The following is a 15,567-nucleotide window of genomic DNA, read 5'->3' as shown; positions in this document are numbered from 1 at the left end:
TCATTTAACCAACCCCATAACTAAACACTCCTTAACTATCTGGGATAAGTTGAAATGCTCTCAAAAGCTCCAATCTCCACATAATCCCCTACTTTCCGTTCTTAGGAACCCTGCCTTCTACCCTGTTTGGAAATACCCCAAATCTTTTACAGCATTGTTATCAACCAAACTGATTCACCTGCATAACCTGGTGTCCAATACTAATGTCCACTCATTTCCTGTATTGTGTGAAACTTTTGGGCTCCCTAGATCTGAAATCTTTAGATATTTACAAATCAAAAACTTTTACGAACCATCACTTGACACAGGCTCATCACTTACTCAACTTTCTCAATTTGAACTAATTTGTATAAGCAAACCGCATGCCAGAGGTCTAATTTCAATTCTTTATCAGTTAATAAATGATAACTCCAACGTTTCTTCACCCTTGTACACGACTAAATGGACACCAGATATGAAAATAGTGTTAGACACTAGGGACTGGTCGAACATCTGGTTAGCCACTAAAAACTCTTCCCCTAACTGCTTTGCTGTGGAAACAAATTACAAGGTCCTGACACGTTGGTACCTTGTGCCAGCTAGTATAGCAAAATTTGCTCCTGCATGCTCACCTAATTGCTTTAGAGGCTGTGACACACCAGGCACCCACTTCCACATATGGTGGCAATGCCGGTTGTCGAAGAATTCTAGAGGAATATAATACTCCTTAACCTAAAACCCGCAATGCTCACACATACTCAATTCCAATTGTTAATACACCTAAACACTGCAGCCAAACAAACCATTGCTAAAGCGTAGAAAACTAAAACCTTAATCCTAGCGGAAGCCAAACACAGAATGAATAGAGCTCTTGTATACGCAAATATGTCAGCCATATTAATAAAAATTAATAAATACCATAAGATTTGGCAACCTTGGGTTGGAAATTATCTCCGTTCTGACTTTGACCAGTCTTTATTGTCTCCTAATTAGAATGCATAAAACAATATTTAGAATGTATATGTTAGTTTGTTTTTGAGCCAGACCACCACCCCGGATGTTTACCTATTTTTTTTACTTATTTCCTTGTTATTATATTTATATATTTTTTTTTCTCCTCCTGATTTACAGTTTGTGCATATCAACTACTGTAAGTTATTAATTGTAACACATATGTAATAAGTACATGATACAGCAAAAATTGTATGTACCCTATAAATAATAGACTATGTACCCTTATATATTCCCCCCTTCCTTTTGTTTTTTGTTCCCTTTATGAAATACCAATACAAATATTTTACAAGAAAAAAAAATGCATATTCTAGATGAGGTCTTACTTATGATTTGTACAGGGGCAAAATTATATCTCTCTCTCTGGGGTCTATACCTCTCTTAATACAAGAAAGGACTTTGCTCGCTTTGGAAACCGCAGCTTGGCATTGTATGCCATTATTGAGCTTATGATCTACCAAAACCCCCAGATCCTTCTCCACTACGGATAGTCGCATAAACATAGTTGCCCAATTAAACAGAGCATTGAGGTCGGCTTGCAAAATGGAGACATCCTGTAAGGACATTATTCCACTGCATAGCTTATTGTTATCTGCAAAGACATTAATTTTACTTTGATCCCCGACCCTACATAATTTATAAAGATATTACAAAGTAAGGGTCCCAACACTGAACCTTGGGGTACACCACTCATAACCTTAGACCATTCAGAGTAATGCCGTGTACACATGACCGTTTTTCATGACGAGAAACATGCAATTTTTTAAATTAGTATGGGTTGTGATACCGGCGCAAAAAAACTATTAAAGTAAATGCTAATAATTATAATTAACCTCCCTGGCGGTATGATTCTGTCAGAAAAAACATGCTAAAAGCGGTACCATTATTTGCAAGGAAATTTGGCGTTTTATATTGTAGGTCTGTAATTTTTAGAAATAACTCACTTAAATCTGACCAAACAAGATTCTAATAGGCATCCCAGGTATGACATTTTTTTAAAAACAAAATTATAAATTATAATATAATAAATAATTATAAATAATTATAACAAATAATAATATAATTATAATAAAAATTATTCAATAATGTAATCAAATCAAAATCACTGAAATTTGCTCAGTTGCAGAATTGTTGCTGTCATTATTTTTTTTTTTTTATGACGAATTTCCCCACAAATCGCTATCGCACAATTCTGCAAGTGATTATAATTTATTATCGCTGTTTTTTAGCTGATCTAAAACTATTTTTGACATAAAGGGACACTTTTGGTTGCTATGGACAATCTACAGTTTGCAGGCAGAAAGAAACGTTTTTATTATATAAAATGACATGCATGACACAGGACAGACCACTAGGGACAGGGGGGGTGTGTTTTTTTTACATACAGTACTGTAATCTATAAGATTACAGTATACTGTATGTAGAGTGTTTGTTTACTTTTTTGAATTTGGCGCCGTTCTCCGTCCCCGTGCGTCGTAACGTCGCAGGGAACGGAGATCGGCGTCACACGGAGGCACTGTGTGAATCGAGCGAGGTCCTGCTCGCTCACACAGCGCGGTGGCATCGCTGTATCCAGGGACAAGGTAAGTAACTTGTGCCTGTGGATCTAGCGAGGCAAGCCCGAGTCTGACTCGGGGTTTCCGCTCGCAGCAGGAAAATCTAACCCCGAGTCAGACTCGGGAAGACCGCCAGGCAGGTTAAAGTGTTTAGTCTGCTGCAGTTGTGATTTACTCCACCAGGTGGTGCAATAGTGTGAATTGGTATAAGTGTTCGTACAGTTGTACTACTGCGCTGACTTCAGTGAAATGAATAAACGTATAAATAAATATATATAACTAAACAGCCCTTAGCAGTCAAAAGCAAACTTATATATTATAAAATATTATCCCCAAGTTATATATTGTGATGTGATCACATATAGGATAAATAAAATAAGGTGAATAAAATAAGGTAAATAAAATAAGTGAAATAAAATAGAATCCCCTTTGCTCACAAACTCAGAAGCGACAATGCGCTAGCAACCAATAGATGTGTGTAAAATATATGCAAATGTAACAAAACTATAAACGGTCTAAATATATAATATATATAATAATAGTCCGGTATATTTGTGCAATAATTCAAAGTCCTTAAAGCGTGTTTCCAGGTTTTGCCTGACATATGTGGTAAGCATAGTAGCTGGCCAATTCATACAGCATTCCATATTGATTTTGCTTGCAAAAAGAATTAATCAGTTTAGCACTGCATTAGATGATTACAGCCTAGTTCATCCAGTTCTAAAGCCTCATTAGGAAGTAATCCACATTTTGTGGAGCTTTAAAAAAAAAAAAAAAAAGCTGAAATGCTCAAAAGTCAAGGTTGGCTTCTGGTAGCTGCATGTTCAGTCCCAGGTTCAAGTCCCATTGGGGAGTGGAGTATGTGGGGTTGAAATAGGGTTGGGAAAATAGACTGTGCAAAAAAAAACGACAGCATTTTTGCTTGCACATGTTTTTAAATGATGGCAGTCAGCAGAATGTCTGCTCATTACTAAGCTCTGGAGCAACTGCACTTGCAGAGTGCAACTTCACTTTTCAAAGTGCAGTCTATTTGCCTTTAGTAAATGAACCATGGTCTTTCCTTCTTGTGTTTGCAAAGATTTCTTGTAGGTTTCCACCAATATGATGTAACCACACTGGTATATTAATTGTAGTCTACTTAACTGGACCTAGGAAATGCTTGGAGAGATAGGGTAATGAAAGGTGACATACATTCTGTCTGTATTAAAAGAAGACAAGCAACATTTACAACATACCCAACTCCAAAATTCAAAAAAAATTCCTATAGATCTCCAAATATCAACTATACTACAGGTCCACTTTAAAGGTTCCAATCACCCAATATTAATATTTCCGTTATTTTGGAGATCTTGGTCACCCTTGGACTTCTTATATCTCTATATATTTCTGCCATGTTGTTCCATCTCTTCCTGTTAGTCCCTCTTCATATTATAAATAAAATAATACAACCTTGTGAGACAACATGGTGAGAGGGATCCTCTCATGTATGGTATGGACAATTCAGCTGAGATCTTAGCAAAGGTGTCCTTGAGAGATACTCTTTACTCTTTGGTGGCTTTTCTCTTCCGCATCTACTAAACACTGTAAGGCCCCATGCACACGAGACGCAGATGCAAACTCATCTAAACACACGTTTTCAAATGCAAAAACCGGCGTTTAAAACGCCCGGTTTGCCGCAAATTTTGCTGCGTTTTACCGCGTTTGCGTTTATAAGCGTTTAGTTAAGAAACATCAGAAGACCCCCCTAAGCTCAAAAAACAATATTATTTAACCATTTAAGACATTTTGTGAGACCAGAGTGAGTAGCAGCTGAGAGAGCAGCAGTGTACTTGTATTTAGCGTGTCACTTGCCACATCACCTGCCACAAGTTGTGGATTGTCCACTTGCCACGTCACCTGCCACAAGTTGTGAATTGTCCACTTGCCACGTCATCTGCCACGTCACCTGGCCACACCACCTGCCACAAGTTGTGTATTGTCCACTGGCCACGTCACCTGGCCACGTCACCTGCCATGTCACCTGGCCACATCACCTGCCACAAGTTGTGGATTGTCCACTTGCCATGTCACCTGGCCACGTCACCTGCCACATCACCTGGCCACGTCATCTGCCACAAGTTGTGAATTGTCCACTTGCCACGTCATCTGCCACGTCACCTGGCCACGCCACCTGCCACAAGTTGTGGATTGTCCACTGGCCACGTCACCTGCCATGTCACCTGGTCACGTCACCTGCCACAAGTTGTGGATTGTCCACTTGCCATGTCACCTGGCCACGTCACCTGGCCACGTCACCTGCCACATCACCTGGCCATGTCACCTGCCACAAGTTGTGGATTGTCCACTGGCACGTCACTTGCCACAAGTTGTGGATTGGCCACGTCACCTGCCACGTCAACTGGCCACATCACCTGCCACAAGTTGTGGATTGTCCACTTGCCACGTCACCTGACCACGACACCTGCCACAAGTTGTGGATTGTCCACTTGCCACGCCACCTGCCACAAGTGGATTATCCACTTGCCAAATCACCTGGCCACGTCACCTGCCACAAGTTGTGGATTGTCCACTGGCCACGTCACCTGCCATGTCACCTGGCCACATCACCTGCCACAAGTTGTTGATTGTCCACTTGCCATGTCACCTGCTACGTCACCTGGCTACAAGTTGTGGATTGTCCACTGGCCACGTCACCTGCCACGTCAACTGCCACAAGTTGTGGATTGTCCACTGGCCACGTGACCTGGCCACGTCACCTGCCACAAGTTGTGGATTGTCCACTTGCCACGTCACCTGGCCATGTCACCTGCCACAAGTTGTGGATTGTTCACTGGCCACGTCACCTGCCACAAGTTGTGGATTGTCCACTTGCCACGTCACCTGGCCATGTCACCTGCCACAAGTTGTGGATTGTCCACTGGCCACGTCACCTGCCACAAGTTGTGGATTGTCCACAATGCAATGCAAGCAATAACATTTTTTTAATGTTTTTTTAATAGTTTTTCATCATTTGCCATCATTTTTGAGATGTCTAATGTAAAAAAATAGGTCACCTTTAAAAACGCCTATAAACGAAATTGCGGCAAAATGCCGGTACCGCGTTTACCCGCGTTTTGCGTCTGAACCCATTTTTTTGCTTCTGAAAAAACGAGCATTAACGCAACTGCCGAAAAACACAGAAAAAACGTGACTGTGTGCATGGACACATAGGATAACATTGAATGTGTTCAGGGGCAGTTGAAAAAGCTGTCCAAATGCCTCTGAACACGTGTTTACCAGCATCTTGTGTGCATGGGCCTAAGCATTACTGTGGCATTATCTAACATGAATGGGTCTAGGTACTCTGTAAGAAGCTCAGGAGTGTGTTGCAACTGTACATATAAAAAAAATATACACAATGTAGGGGAGATTTACTAACACTTGTGCACACAGAATCCGGTGCAGCTGTGCATGGTAGCCAATCAGCTTCTAACTTTAGCTTGTTCAATTAAGCTTTGAAAATAAGTCCCTGTTCACATCAAACCGATTTAGCATGCGATTTGACATATCAAATCGCATGCCAAATTGGAGCCTATTGCCATCCGAATCGGTGCAACGTCAACTTTGCGACACCGCAATGATTCCCAAAGAAGTTTCTGCACTACTTTTGGCGACTTCAGGGATGATCTCAATAGACATCTGTGCATAAACCCACACAGATGTCTGTCAAATCGCCCCCCAAGTCTGACTGAAATGCCGGTTTGAAATTGTGCGAGTTCAGCTGAACTCACATGATTTCAAATCTGCCCTTAGTGTGAACGACGGCTTAAACCTGGAAACTGATTGGTTACTATGCACAGGTGCACTACATTCTGTGTGCCCCAGTTTTGGTAAATCGCCCCTAGTTGGTCATTTGCAATTTGCACTGGAACCACTGTGCATATTCTAGAGTGAAGAGATTAATATAAGAACATTCTCTAATGTATACATGGCTTACCTTGACAGCTCCTCCAATTTGGACTGAGCAAACTCTAAACTCTTCCTTTCCACATGCTCATGAGGTGTGTGTGCCAGAAGCTCATGAAGAGTTATAATGTACCGAGGAATCTAGGAGGGAAAGAAACAGCTAAAATATGAGTTTATCAAAGTTCTGTAGCTACCACACGTTTTTCATTGGTCTGATTAGCCAATACTGTTGAACAGATGCTTGTGCATGTGAGATCAAAGTGTTCCAGCCGCCTGAGATCATGCCATACTCAGAGCTCTCCAGGCTTGTCTGATATGCTTGAATCAATGATGATGATAATAATGGAAGCACACAGTAATGTAAAGAAATGGAACTTTAGTGGTGAATAGCTTATATTTACTGATCACTTAAAGCGGAGTTCCACCCTAAAAACAAACTTTTCATCAGCAGCTTCCCTTTAATTTAAATAAAAACTATTTGTAAAAAAGTAAAAAATTATTGCCTGTATATAGCTGTTACTATGCAGATTTCCTAATCTGCCTAGTTCCTAGTCCACGGTGGATGTACTTCCATTCCTAACCCCCCATGGCCTCCTGGGAAATGATGACACTCATTTCCCAGGAGTCTCTGGGCATTACTGTGCCGAAAAATCGTGTTATTTCCATACAGGAAATGACGCAATTGTTATCTGCTAAATTCTGTTATCTACATTGTCATAACAGGGCGGAACGTTCCTCCGTCACCGCCCGTTGTCATGGCAACAATCCAAACTAACGGCGATACGAGCGTTATACTGCGCATGCCCGAGATCAAGAGGTGCATGCTGGTTACCCAGCATGCACCACTATCGGGAAAGCAGGGAAGACACGTGAACTAGGCTTCACATGCCCACAACTATCATGAAAAAAGGCCACAAGATCGCTCAGAAGATATCAGGTAAGTGTTTTCACTGATTCATGTACCGTTTGTAATTTATTAATATGTGTTAAAGGGTTTGTAAAGGAATTTTTTTTTAATAAGCTTAATAGCTTCCTTTACCTTAATGCAGTGCTGTTTTCATGTCCTCATTGTTCGTTTTTGCTCTCAAGTTGCTGTAATTCTTCTCTGATCTCCACACTTCCTGGTTGTCTGTTTCCTGATAACCACAGTGCTGGGAGCTTTCTCTCTGTGGTCACTAACTTCAAGGAGGTGTGATTACTGTGTGTCTAAAACTCCTCAACACCAATCAGTTTCGTTTTCCAAACCATCACTGCCCTGTATTGGCTCTGTGGCTCTGTACAGCAGAGAGGCAGGAAACAACATGCAAAAACAAAACTAGAAACTACAGGTACATTATATGATTGATTTTTATCTATTTTTAATCGTTTTTAAAAGGAATCAGTTAACTATTAAGTCTCTATACCCTGTAAACCGTCATGTCAGCATAACATTTTTATTTTATTTACAACTCCTTTAAAGAATATATAGAATATATACTCACAACAGTGAGTAGTTAGAACCCCCATTGGGTTTTAATTGATGTTGGTGTTAGGGAAATGTTCTTGCTATTTCTCCTGGTAACAACTCTTATCAGGACTCAAAGTAAGATACAATCCAAATTTTAAGTTGTAATTAGAATCGGAATTAAGGGAAAAATCATCCAATTGGAACACATGTTTTACAGGACAGTAAGTGCAGGGAAGTCTCCCCAAAAGGACACAGCTGGCAAAAAGAATTGACAGGGGTGTTACCAATTCCTAATCCATTCAAAATGAAGAATACATGCTTTTATTGCTGTCTGTTTGCCCTCTGGGTTATTTTACTATCTCTACTGTCCCTTTGGCCAATGTCTAGAAACATAAATCCAAGATCATACAGTGGTTAGCAAAACAGGAATAGTGGGGAGAAGCACCAATGGGGACACCTGTTTTGATGACAACTGTTTGACACAGGATTTCCTCTCTGGGAAAGGAGGACAAATCTCCTCTCAAAACTCACTCATCCATGTCTTTACGGACCTTGTTTGGTGTACAGTCATGTTGGAACAGGAAGGGGCCATCCCCAAACTGTTCCCACAAAGTTGGGAGCATGAAAGTGTCCAAAATGTCTTGGCATGCTGACGCTTTAAGAGTTCCTTTCACTGGAACTAAGGGGCCAAGCCCAACACCTGAAAAACAACCCCACACCATAATCCCACTTCCACCAAATGATTTGGACAAGTGCACAAAACAAGATCCATAAAGACATGGATGAGCGAGTTTGGGGTGAAGAACTTGACTGGCCTGCACAGAGTCTTGACCTCAACCCGATAGAACACCTTTGGGTTGAATTATAGCAGAGATTGCGAGCCAGGCCTTCTCGTCTACATCAGTGCCTGATCTCAGAAATGTGCTTTTGGAAGAATGGTCAAATATTCCCATAGACACTCCTAATCCTTGTGGACAGGCTTCCCAGAAGAGTTGAAGTTGTTATAGCTGCAAAGGGTGGGCCAACTCAATATTAAACTCTACGGACTAAGACTGGGGTGCCACTAAAGTTCATGTGCGTGTAAAGGCAGGTGTCCCAATACTTATATTTCAATGCCTTAAAGCGGGAGTTCACCCGAAAAAAAAAAAATGTAACCTTAGATTAATGCTCATTTTGTCAAGGGGAATCGGGCAGTTTTTTTAAAATCTAAGCAGTACTTACCGTTTTAGAGAGCGATCTTCTCCGCCGCTTCCGGGTATGGTCTTCGGGACTGGGCGTTCCTATTTTGATTGACAGTCTTCCGACAGGCTTCCGACGGTCGCATACATCGCGTCACGAGTAGCCGAAAGAAGCCGAACGTCGGTGCGGCTCTATACGGCGCCTGCGCACCGACGTTCGGCTACTTTCGGAAAATCGTGACGCGATAGATGCGACCGTCGGAAGTCTTTCGGAAGACTGTCAATCAAATAGGAACGCCCAGTCCCGCAGCCCATACCCGGAAGCGGCGGAGAAGATCGCTCTCTAAAACGGTAAGTACTGCTTAGATTTTAAAACAACTAGCCGATTCCCCTTGACAAAATGAGCATTAATCCAAGGTTAAAAATTAATATTTCCGGGTGAACCTCCACTTTAAAGTGCTTGTTCCTTCGCCCGATCTCTGGCAAATCATTAATCAGAGCAATAGATTCATGTTGGTCAGTTAAATTGGCATGTGCCTGTTCTAGTGAAGTCAATAAACTATAATCCTCTAACCTAAGCTGAGCTATCAATCTAGGTAAGCTTTCCTTTATTGCCTTACACTTTACAGCATGGCTAAATATAAGCTTGGAAATAAGGAAAAAACCTTGCATACAATATTTATATTTTCTTAAGCACTGGGCTCAAAGTTTAATTATAAGTTAAAATGAACATGTCCATTCATTTTAAATCTCTGACATTAAAGTATCCATACACAAGACTTCTGACGCTGTAACCATAGCAACATGAGCCATTTGTTTGCCAACCAACCAATAATTATACATGGTCATGCCTCATTGTGTGAAAGACATGTTTTTATCTGTTCAACAGACAATTAAAATAGGTTGTAAATGACTGCTGCCAAGGACTCCCTGTGGTGAAATGGAACCGGAAATGTCATCTTCAGTCCATTCCATGTCCCTGAGCTGCACACAAAGAAAATATACAAGGGCCTGTTGCTCAATGAAAGCAGATATAGTAGTCCTAATGTATGAAAACTCAACCCTCAACTCAATCAGTGTTCACTACTTTAAATCCCTATGCTGCTAGCATTACTATATAGGAAATATATATATATATATATATTTGTTTTACATTTTTTCAGTGGTTTCCAGCTAGAAATGCTAGGGGGTATTTTCAAAACATTTCTCAACAAAATAAAACATGGAGACATGAATGGACGGGTGAGTTTGCTTTGAATATTAAAAAAGGAATTAAATAGCGTTTTCAGTTTGTGGTGCTCAGATATAATTTAGTTCCACTTTAACTGCTTGCCGACCAGCACACAACTATTTGTGTCGATAGCATGGCAGGACAGGCAGAAAGACTATATATATATATATATATATATATATATATATATATATATATATATACGTCCCCTTTAAGAACATTGTGGGCACGCGTGCGCCACCGGCGCTCCGTGACTCCGACCATGGGTCCCGTGGACTCGATGTCCAAGGGCATACCCACGATCGTGTCACAGTGAGGAAGAAGGGGGGAAATGCTTATGTAAACAAGCATTACCCCAGTCTTCCTAGTGAGGGGACAGTGTACACAGCTTCCTGTAATCGGAAGCTGTGATCACTGTCCTGTCACACATAGCCCATCCCCCCTACAGTTAGAACATATTCCTAGGTACACTTAACCCCTTCAGCGCCCCCTAGTGGTTAACCCCATTCACTGCCAGTGTAATTTTTACAATAATCAGTGCATTTTTATAGCACTGATCGCTGTAAAAATGACAATGGTCCCAAAAATGTGTCAAAAGTGTCCGATGTGTCCGCCATAAAGTCGTAGTCACGATAAAAATCGCAGATCGCCGCCATTACTAGTAAAAAAAAAAATAGTAATAATAAAAAAAATGCCATAATTATATCCCCTATTTTGTAGACGCTAAAACTTTTGCGCAAAACCAATCAATAGACGCTTATTGTGATTTCTTTTACCAAAAATATGTAGAAGAATATGTATCGGCCTAAACTGAGGAAAATAAAAAAAAATTATATATTTTTTGGGGATATTTATTATATTTATTTATTAAACATTTTGTTTATAGCGCAAGAAATAAAAACCGCAGAGGTGATCAAATATCACCAAAAGAAAGCTCCATTTGTGGGAAGAAAAGGACGTCAATTTTGTTTGGGATCCACGTCGCACGACCGCGCAATTGTCAGTTAAAGTGACGCAGTGCCGAATCGCAAAAAAGTGGCCTTGTCTTTGACCAGCAAAATGGTCCGGGGCTTAAGTGGTTAATAGCACTCCAGGCAGGTACAACAAGAATAATTTAATTAATTTACAGATTTATTAAATATCATTAATTATATTTCACATAGAGCAAATGAATAAGTTCCCTGAAAAAAGGGGTAGGACTACAGTACTATCCAATTAGGTTTATTGCATTGCACAGTACTAAAGCCTCGTACACACGATCGGACTTTCTGTGGACAAAGCCTCAGACTTTTGTCCGAAGGGCCTTGGCCGTGAACCTGTATTGCATACAAACAGCAAAGAATTGTAGGCCTACAAACACGAAACTATGTGGCTCTTTAGCGCCACCTTTTGGGCAACTTCTGCTAATGTAGTGTTATGGTGAGCATTGCTTCTGAGCATGCGTGTTTGTACTTTGGTGTTTTGTCCGATGGACTGGTGTACACACGATCGGATAATCCGCCAACATATATCTGTTGTCGGAAAATACATACATGGTTGAATTTTGAAAGAATTTGATTTTGAAATTTGACCAACCAAGCCTTCACTTTAACCTCCTTTTGCTACAGAAAATAATTTTCGTGACTGGGAATCTTCTTTTACTTGCGGGAATTTTATTTTCTTGCACATGCGATGCCCATTACTTTTTAGAATTGCATTTCTTGCAGGATTCTCGCATCCTTGATAAGAAAATCATTTGTTTTTCAAAAAATGGCCAACATGCCCGATTACTCAAATGCGATGGCCTCACGAAAATCGGCTGTTGCTGCAGCCCACTAATGGTGCGAAATTCAAACAGAAATTCTTAGAGAAGATTTTCAAAAGAAAATTCTTTCGAAATTCGACCCCTTACAGGAGGAGATAACAAAGTGTACACTGCTGCTTCTTCAATATCCAATCACAGTTTGGGGGTGGTACTAGACCAGGCTGTATTGATTAACTGCAAAATAGTCTAAACAGAGGTCACAAAGAGAGCAAGATCTGGTAATCCAATCTGTCAGGACTGGCTAAACACAGCTACCTCTGCTCCCCAGAGCCTCTATTACATGCAGGGCTTCTGTTAGAAATCACGGGGCCCTGTACAGCCTAGCTGACAGGAACAGTGAACCAAGCCTAACAGGTGGCTCTAGCTGCATCATAGACAAACCAGTCATCAATGCAACCAGAATACCTGTGAGAATGAGCCACTATTTATGTTTTGTTTTTTTACTTTTCACAATTTTAGTTATTTTGCTATTTAAAAAAAAAATGAACAGCCCTGTGGGGGTTGGTGAAATATCAGGGGTCTAATCAGACACCCAACATCACAGATTCCTCAAAATCCTTTCTTTGCAGCTGCAGAGTGAGTGAACAGGAAGCACTCAGAATAGTGGCTCTCTGCTTATTCACAAACTGAACATTAAAAACCCAGGAAGGGGCGCAAGGGGATTGGTTCCAGTAATTGCAGCCATTCCTGCTGCTCTTGGCCCCCCTGTTGAACTCATTGGGCCTGGGCCCTGCACAGGAGGGCAGTGGCCTTGACTACATGTGCAATGTTTCTCAAAGTCTAGGCATGTTCACCAACAAAATCCTTACAATGTGTTTGTTTAAAGCAGTGATGTATTTATGCACTGTTTTTATCTAGAAAGACCACTTAACGTGAGAAATTTTTATAGTTTTAGAAAACGACTACTATCTGGAACCACTTGGCTTAATGAATTTTCATGTCTCAAGCTTCCAAGTTATTGTGCAGAAATGCTATTCTCTGAAGCCTCGTACACACGACCGAGAAACTCGACGGGCGAAACACATCGTTTTCCTCGTCGAGTTCCCTGTTAGGCTTGTCGAGAAACTCAACAAGCTTGCTTTGCGTACACACAGTCAAGCCAAAATCTCCTCGTTCTCAAACGCGGTGACTACAACACATACAACGGCAGCGGAAGTTCGATTCCACTGGCTAAACTCTTGGGGCTGCTTTTGCTAATTTCATGTGTTTGCGTGTTAAATAAAAGTTTGGTAAGAGACGATTTGCACTTTTCAGTCTGTTACAGCTTTAAAAATTTGTTATCTCCATTACAAATGCTACTTTTACTTCCGTCTCATACTTTAATCTGAGCAAGCGCGGGTTTCTTAGCATACAGACGTTCGAGTTTCTCGTCGAAAACCAGCCCGACCAGAAACTCGACAAGCCAAATCAGACTCCCGTCGAGGAAATAGAGAACTTGCTCTCTTTTTGGCTCGTCAAGGTTCTCGACAGTTTCCTCGACGAAAATGTACACACGACCGGTTTCCTCTGCAAAAAAAATATCTCCCAGCAAGGTTCTTGCTGTTTTTTGACGAGAAACTCAGTCGTGTGTACGAGGCCTTACATGTGTCCAATTCTCCACCGCTACATGTTGTTTTTGAGCAGCTATGAATCGGAAAAATGAATAAATGCTCAGCTAACATGGGTTAGTAAGAGTATTTCTGCTTTGATTTCTTCAGTCAGTATGATGTAGTGGTAAGACACATAGATATTCAGGGTGTTGAGTAATAGCTTTGTATATTAACTGCTCTACCACTTAAAAAGTCAATACAAATGTTAATTGATTATCTGGTGATTACAATATGTCTTCATTTTAAAATGGACTGGAACCATTATGCACAAGTCAAACTTTTGGTGACTAGAATACCACAACATGTCGGAGAACTGAAAATACCTGGAACATGGGGTAAGTGAGGAACGTTTCCAGCATCCTCCCCTCACAGGCTGGATTGGCTTCGTATTGCTTCAGGAGTTTGTCAAAGTCTCGGTTTTGCTTACAATTTGCCAGCACTTGCAGACTGTATTGATGGTTCCGAACAAACTCTTGGTAAATGTTTAACATCGGCAGGAGAATATCAAACAAGTCAGCTGGTAAAAGCAAGAAAATATAAACAAAAATGAGTAAAATGACAGGGTCTGACAGTGGTTACAACATGCAGGCCAGGTTAGCTCCTTCTAATAATAGCTGATGTGGTGAAAATGGGTTGATGTAAACAAATTTAAACACAGGTAAAACAATGCACATAAACTGATATTAAAGAGGACCTAAACTCAAAAAGTAAAGATTTGCTTTCTTAGAATGGTTAATTTTTCATAGGCAGTATCCTATAAATGTTACCTTTTGCCTCCAATTCTTCATAAAAACAGTAATGCACTTCCTGACATGGGACTGTGTCTATTCACTGCTGTAGCCTCAAAGCTCTATATCTGCAGTGTGGGGTCTTCAAAGGTAGGGTTCCAGGGCTTTTTTTCTCAAACAATAGGTGCTAGAGCTCAACCACGACCCCCCCCCCCCAAAACCCCTCCCCCACACACCCTCCGAATCACATCAAACACAAACAGTAGGAGGGTCTTAAAGGGGCATTAAATACCAGGATTGGATTGCATACAGAGTGTAGAGTTCAGGGGTGTTACCCACAGAGTGCAGAGCTGTCACTTGTAAACACAGAAACCGGACTTTTGTGTTTACAAGTGATTGTGGTGAACAGGCACCAAAGGGGCTGAGCCAGAGGTGGTGGAACTGAGTTCCACCTTGTTCCATCTGAACAAAGCCCTGTAGGGTTCTACACCAAAGTGGTAAATACTGACTTCCAAGGGTCAACGAGACTATCCAAAGGGGTCGATAAGTTGGCTGGGAATCAAAATTGGGTCAATAAATTGCTGGAGCCCAATAGGTGGTATATATATTATGAAAAGTAAACATGGGCTCTTCAGAGCTCCATGCCAGTCCCTAGTTCTGAAGGTGAGGTGACTGGTTACCAATGTTTGGATGGTCAGCCACCAGCAAGTGCAGTCTACCAGCTAGGTGTTGTTACTGGCCTTGTTTACCAGCTTTGCATTGTGGGTGTGTGATCTTCCACTTTCCCCTTTCTTGCAAGGATATAAGAACATTTTCACTTCCATTCTGAGAGTACTCTTCCATCTCAAACTTTGAGAGACAATACAAAAAAAAAACAGATTGTTGTTCATTTATTAAAAATTCCATAACAGCTGCTGCTAATTGCAAGAGGAAGTGTCAAAAATATTCAAAAGCAGGGTTTGACAAATTTGCTTGGAATCTAGGAGCCAGCTAAAAAAGTTAGGAGCCAGAAAACGCGCCCTGTCCCGAGGAGCTTGCGCGCAGAAGCGAACGCATACGTGAGTAGCGCCCGCATATGTAAACAGTATTCAAACCACAC

The 15,567-nt window shown here is 41.0% G+C and overlaps 1 protein-coding gene across 3 annotated transcripts in view; it reads right to left on the bottom strand.

The window, feature by feature from the left end:
* The window catches only part of RASGRF2 (Ras protein specific guanine nucleotide releasing factor 2), a 486,592-nt gene that overhangs the window by 200,733 nt on the left and 270,292 nt on the right, over nt 1-15,567 (bottom strand). For all 3 annotated transcript variants that reach the window (XM_040341627.1, XM_040341631.1, XM_040341628.1), the window contains exons 7-8: nt 14,064-14,257; nt 6,523-6,632 (exon numbers count right to left, since the gene is read on the bottom strand). In XM_040341627.1, coding sequence (XP_040197561.1) covers nt 6,523-6,632; nt 14,064-14,257 — 304 coding nt within the window. The remainder of the gene's footprint in view (nt 1-6,522; nt 6,633-14,063; nt 14,258-15,567) is intronic.

This window comes from Rana temporaria, chromosome 1 (genome assembly GCF_905171775.1).
Source record: "Rana temporaria chromosome 1, aRanTem1.1, whole genome shotgun sequence".
NCBI classification, from domain to species: Eukaryota; Metazoa; Chordata; class Amphibia; order Anura; family Ranidae; genus Rana; species Rana temporaria.
This window is presented reverse-complemented; position numbering and strand designations above follow the sequence as displayed.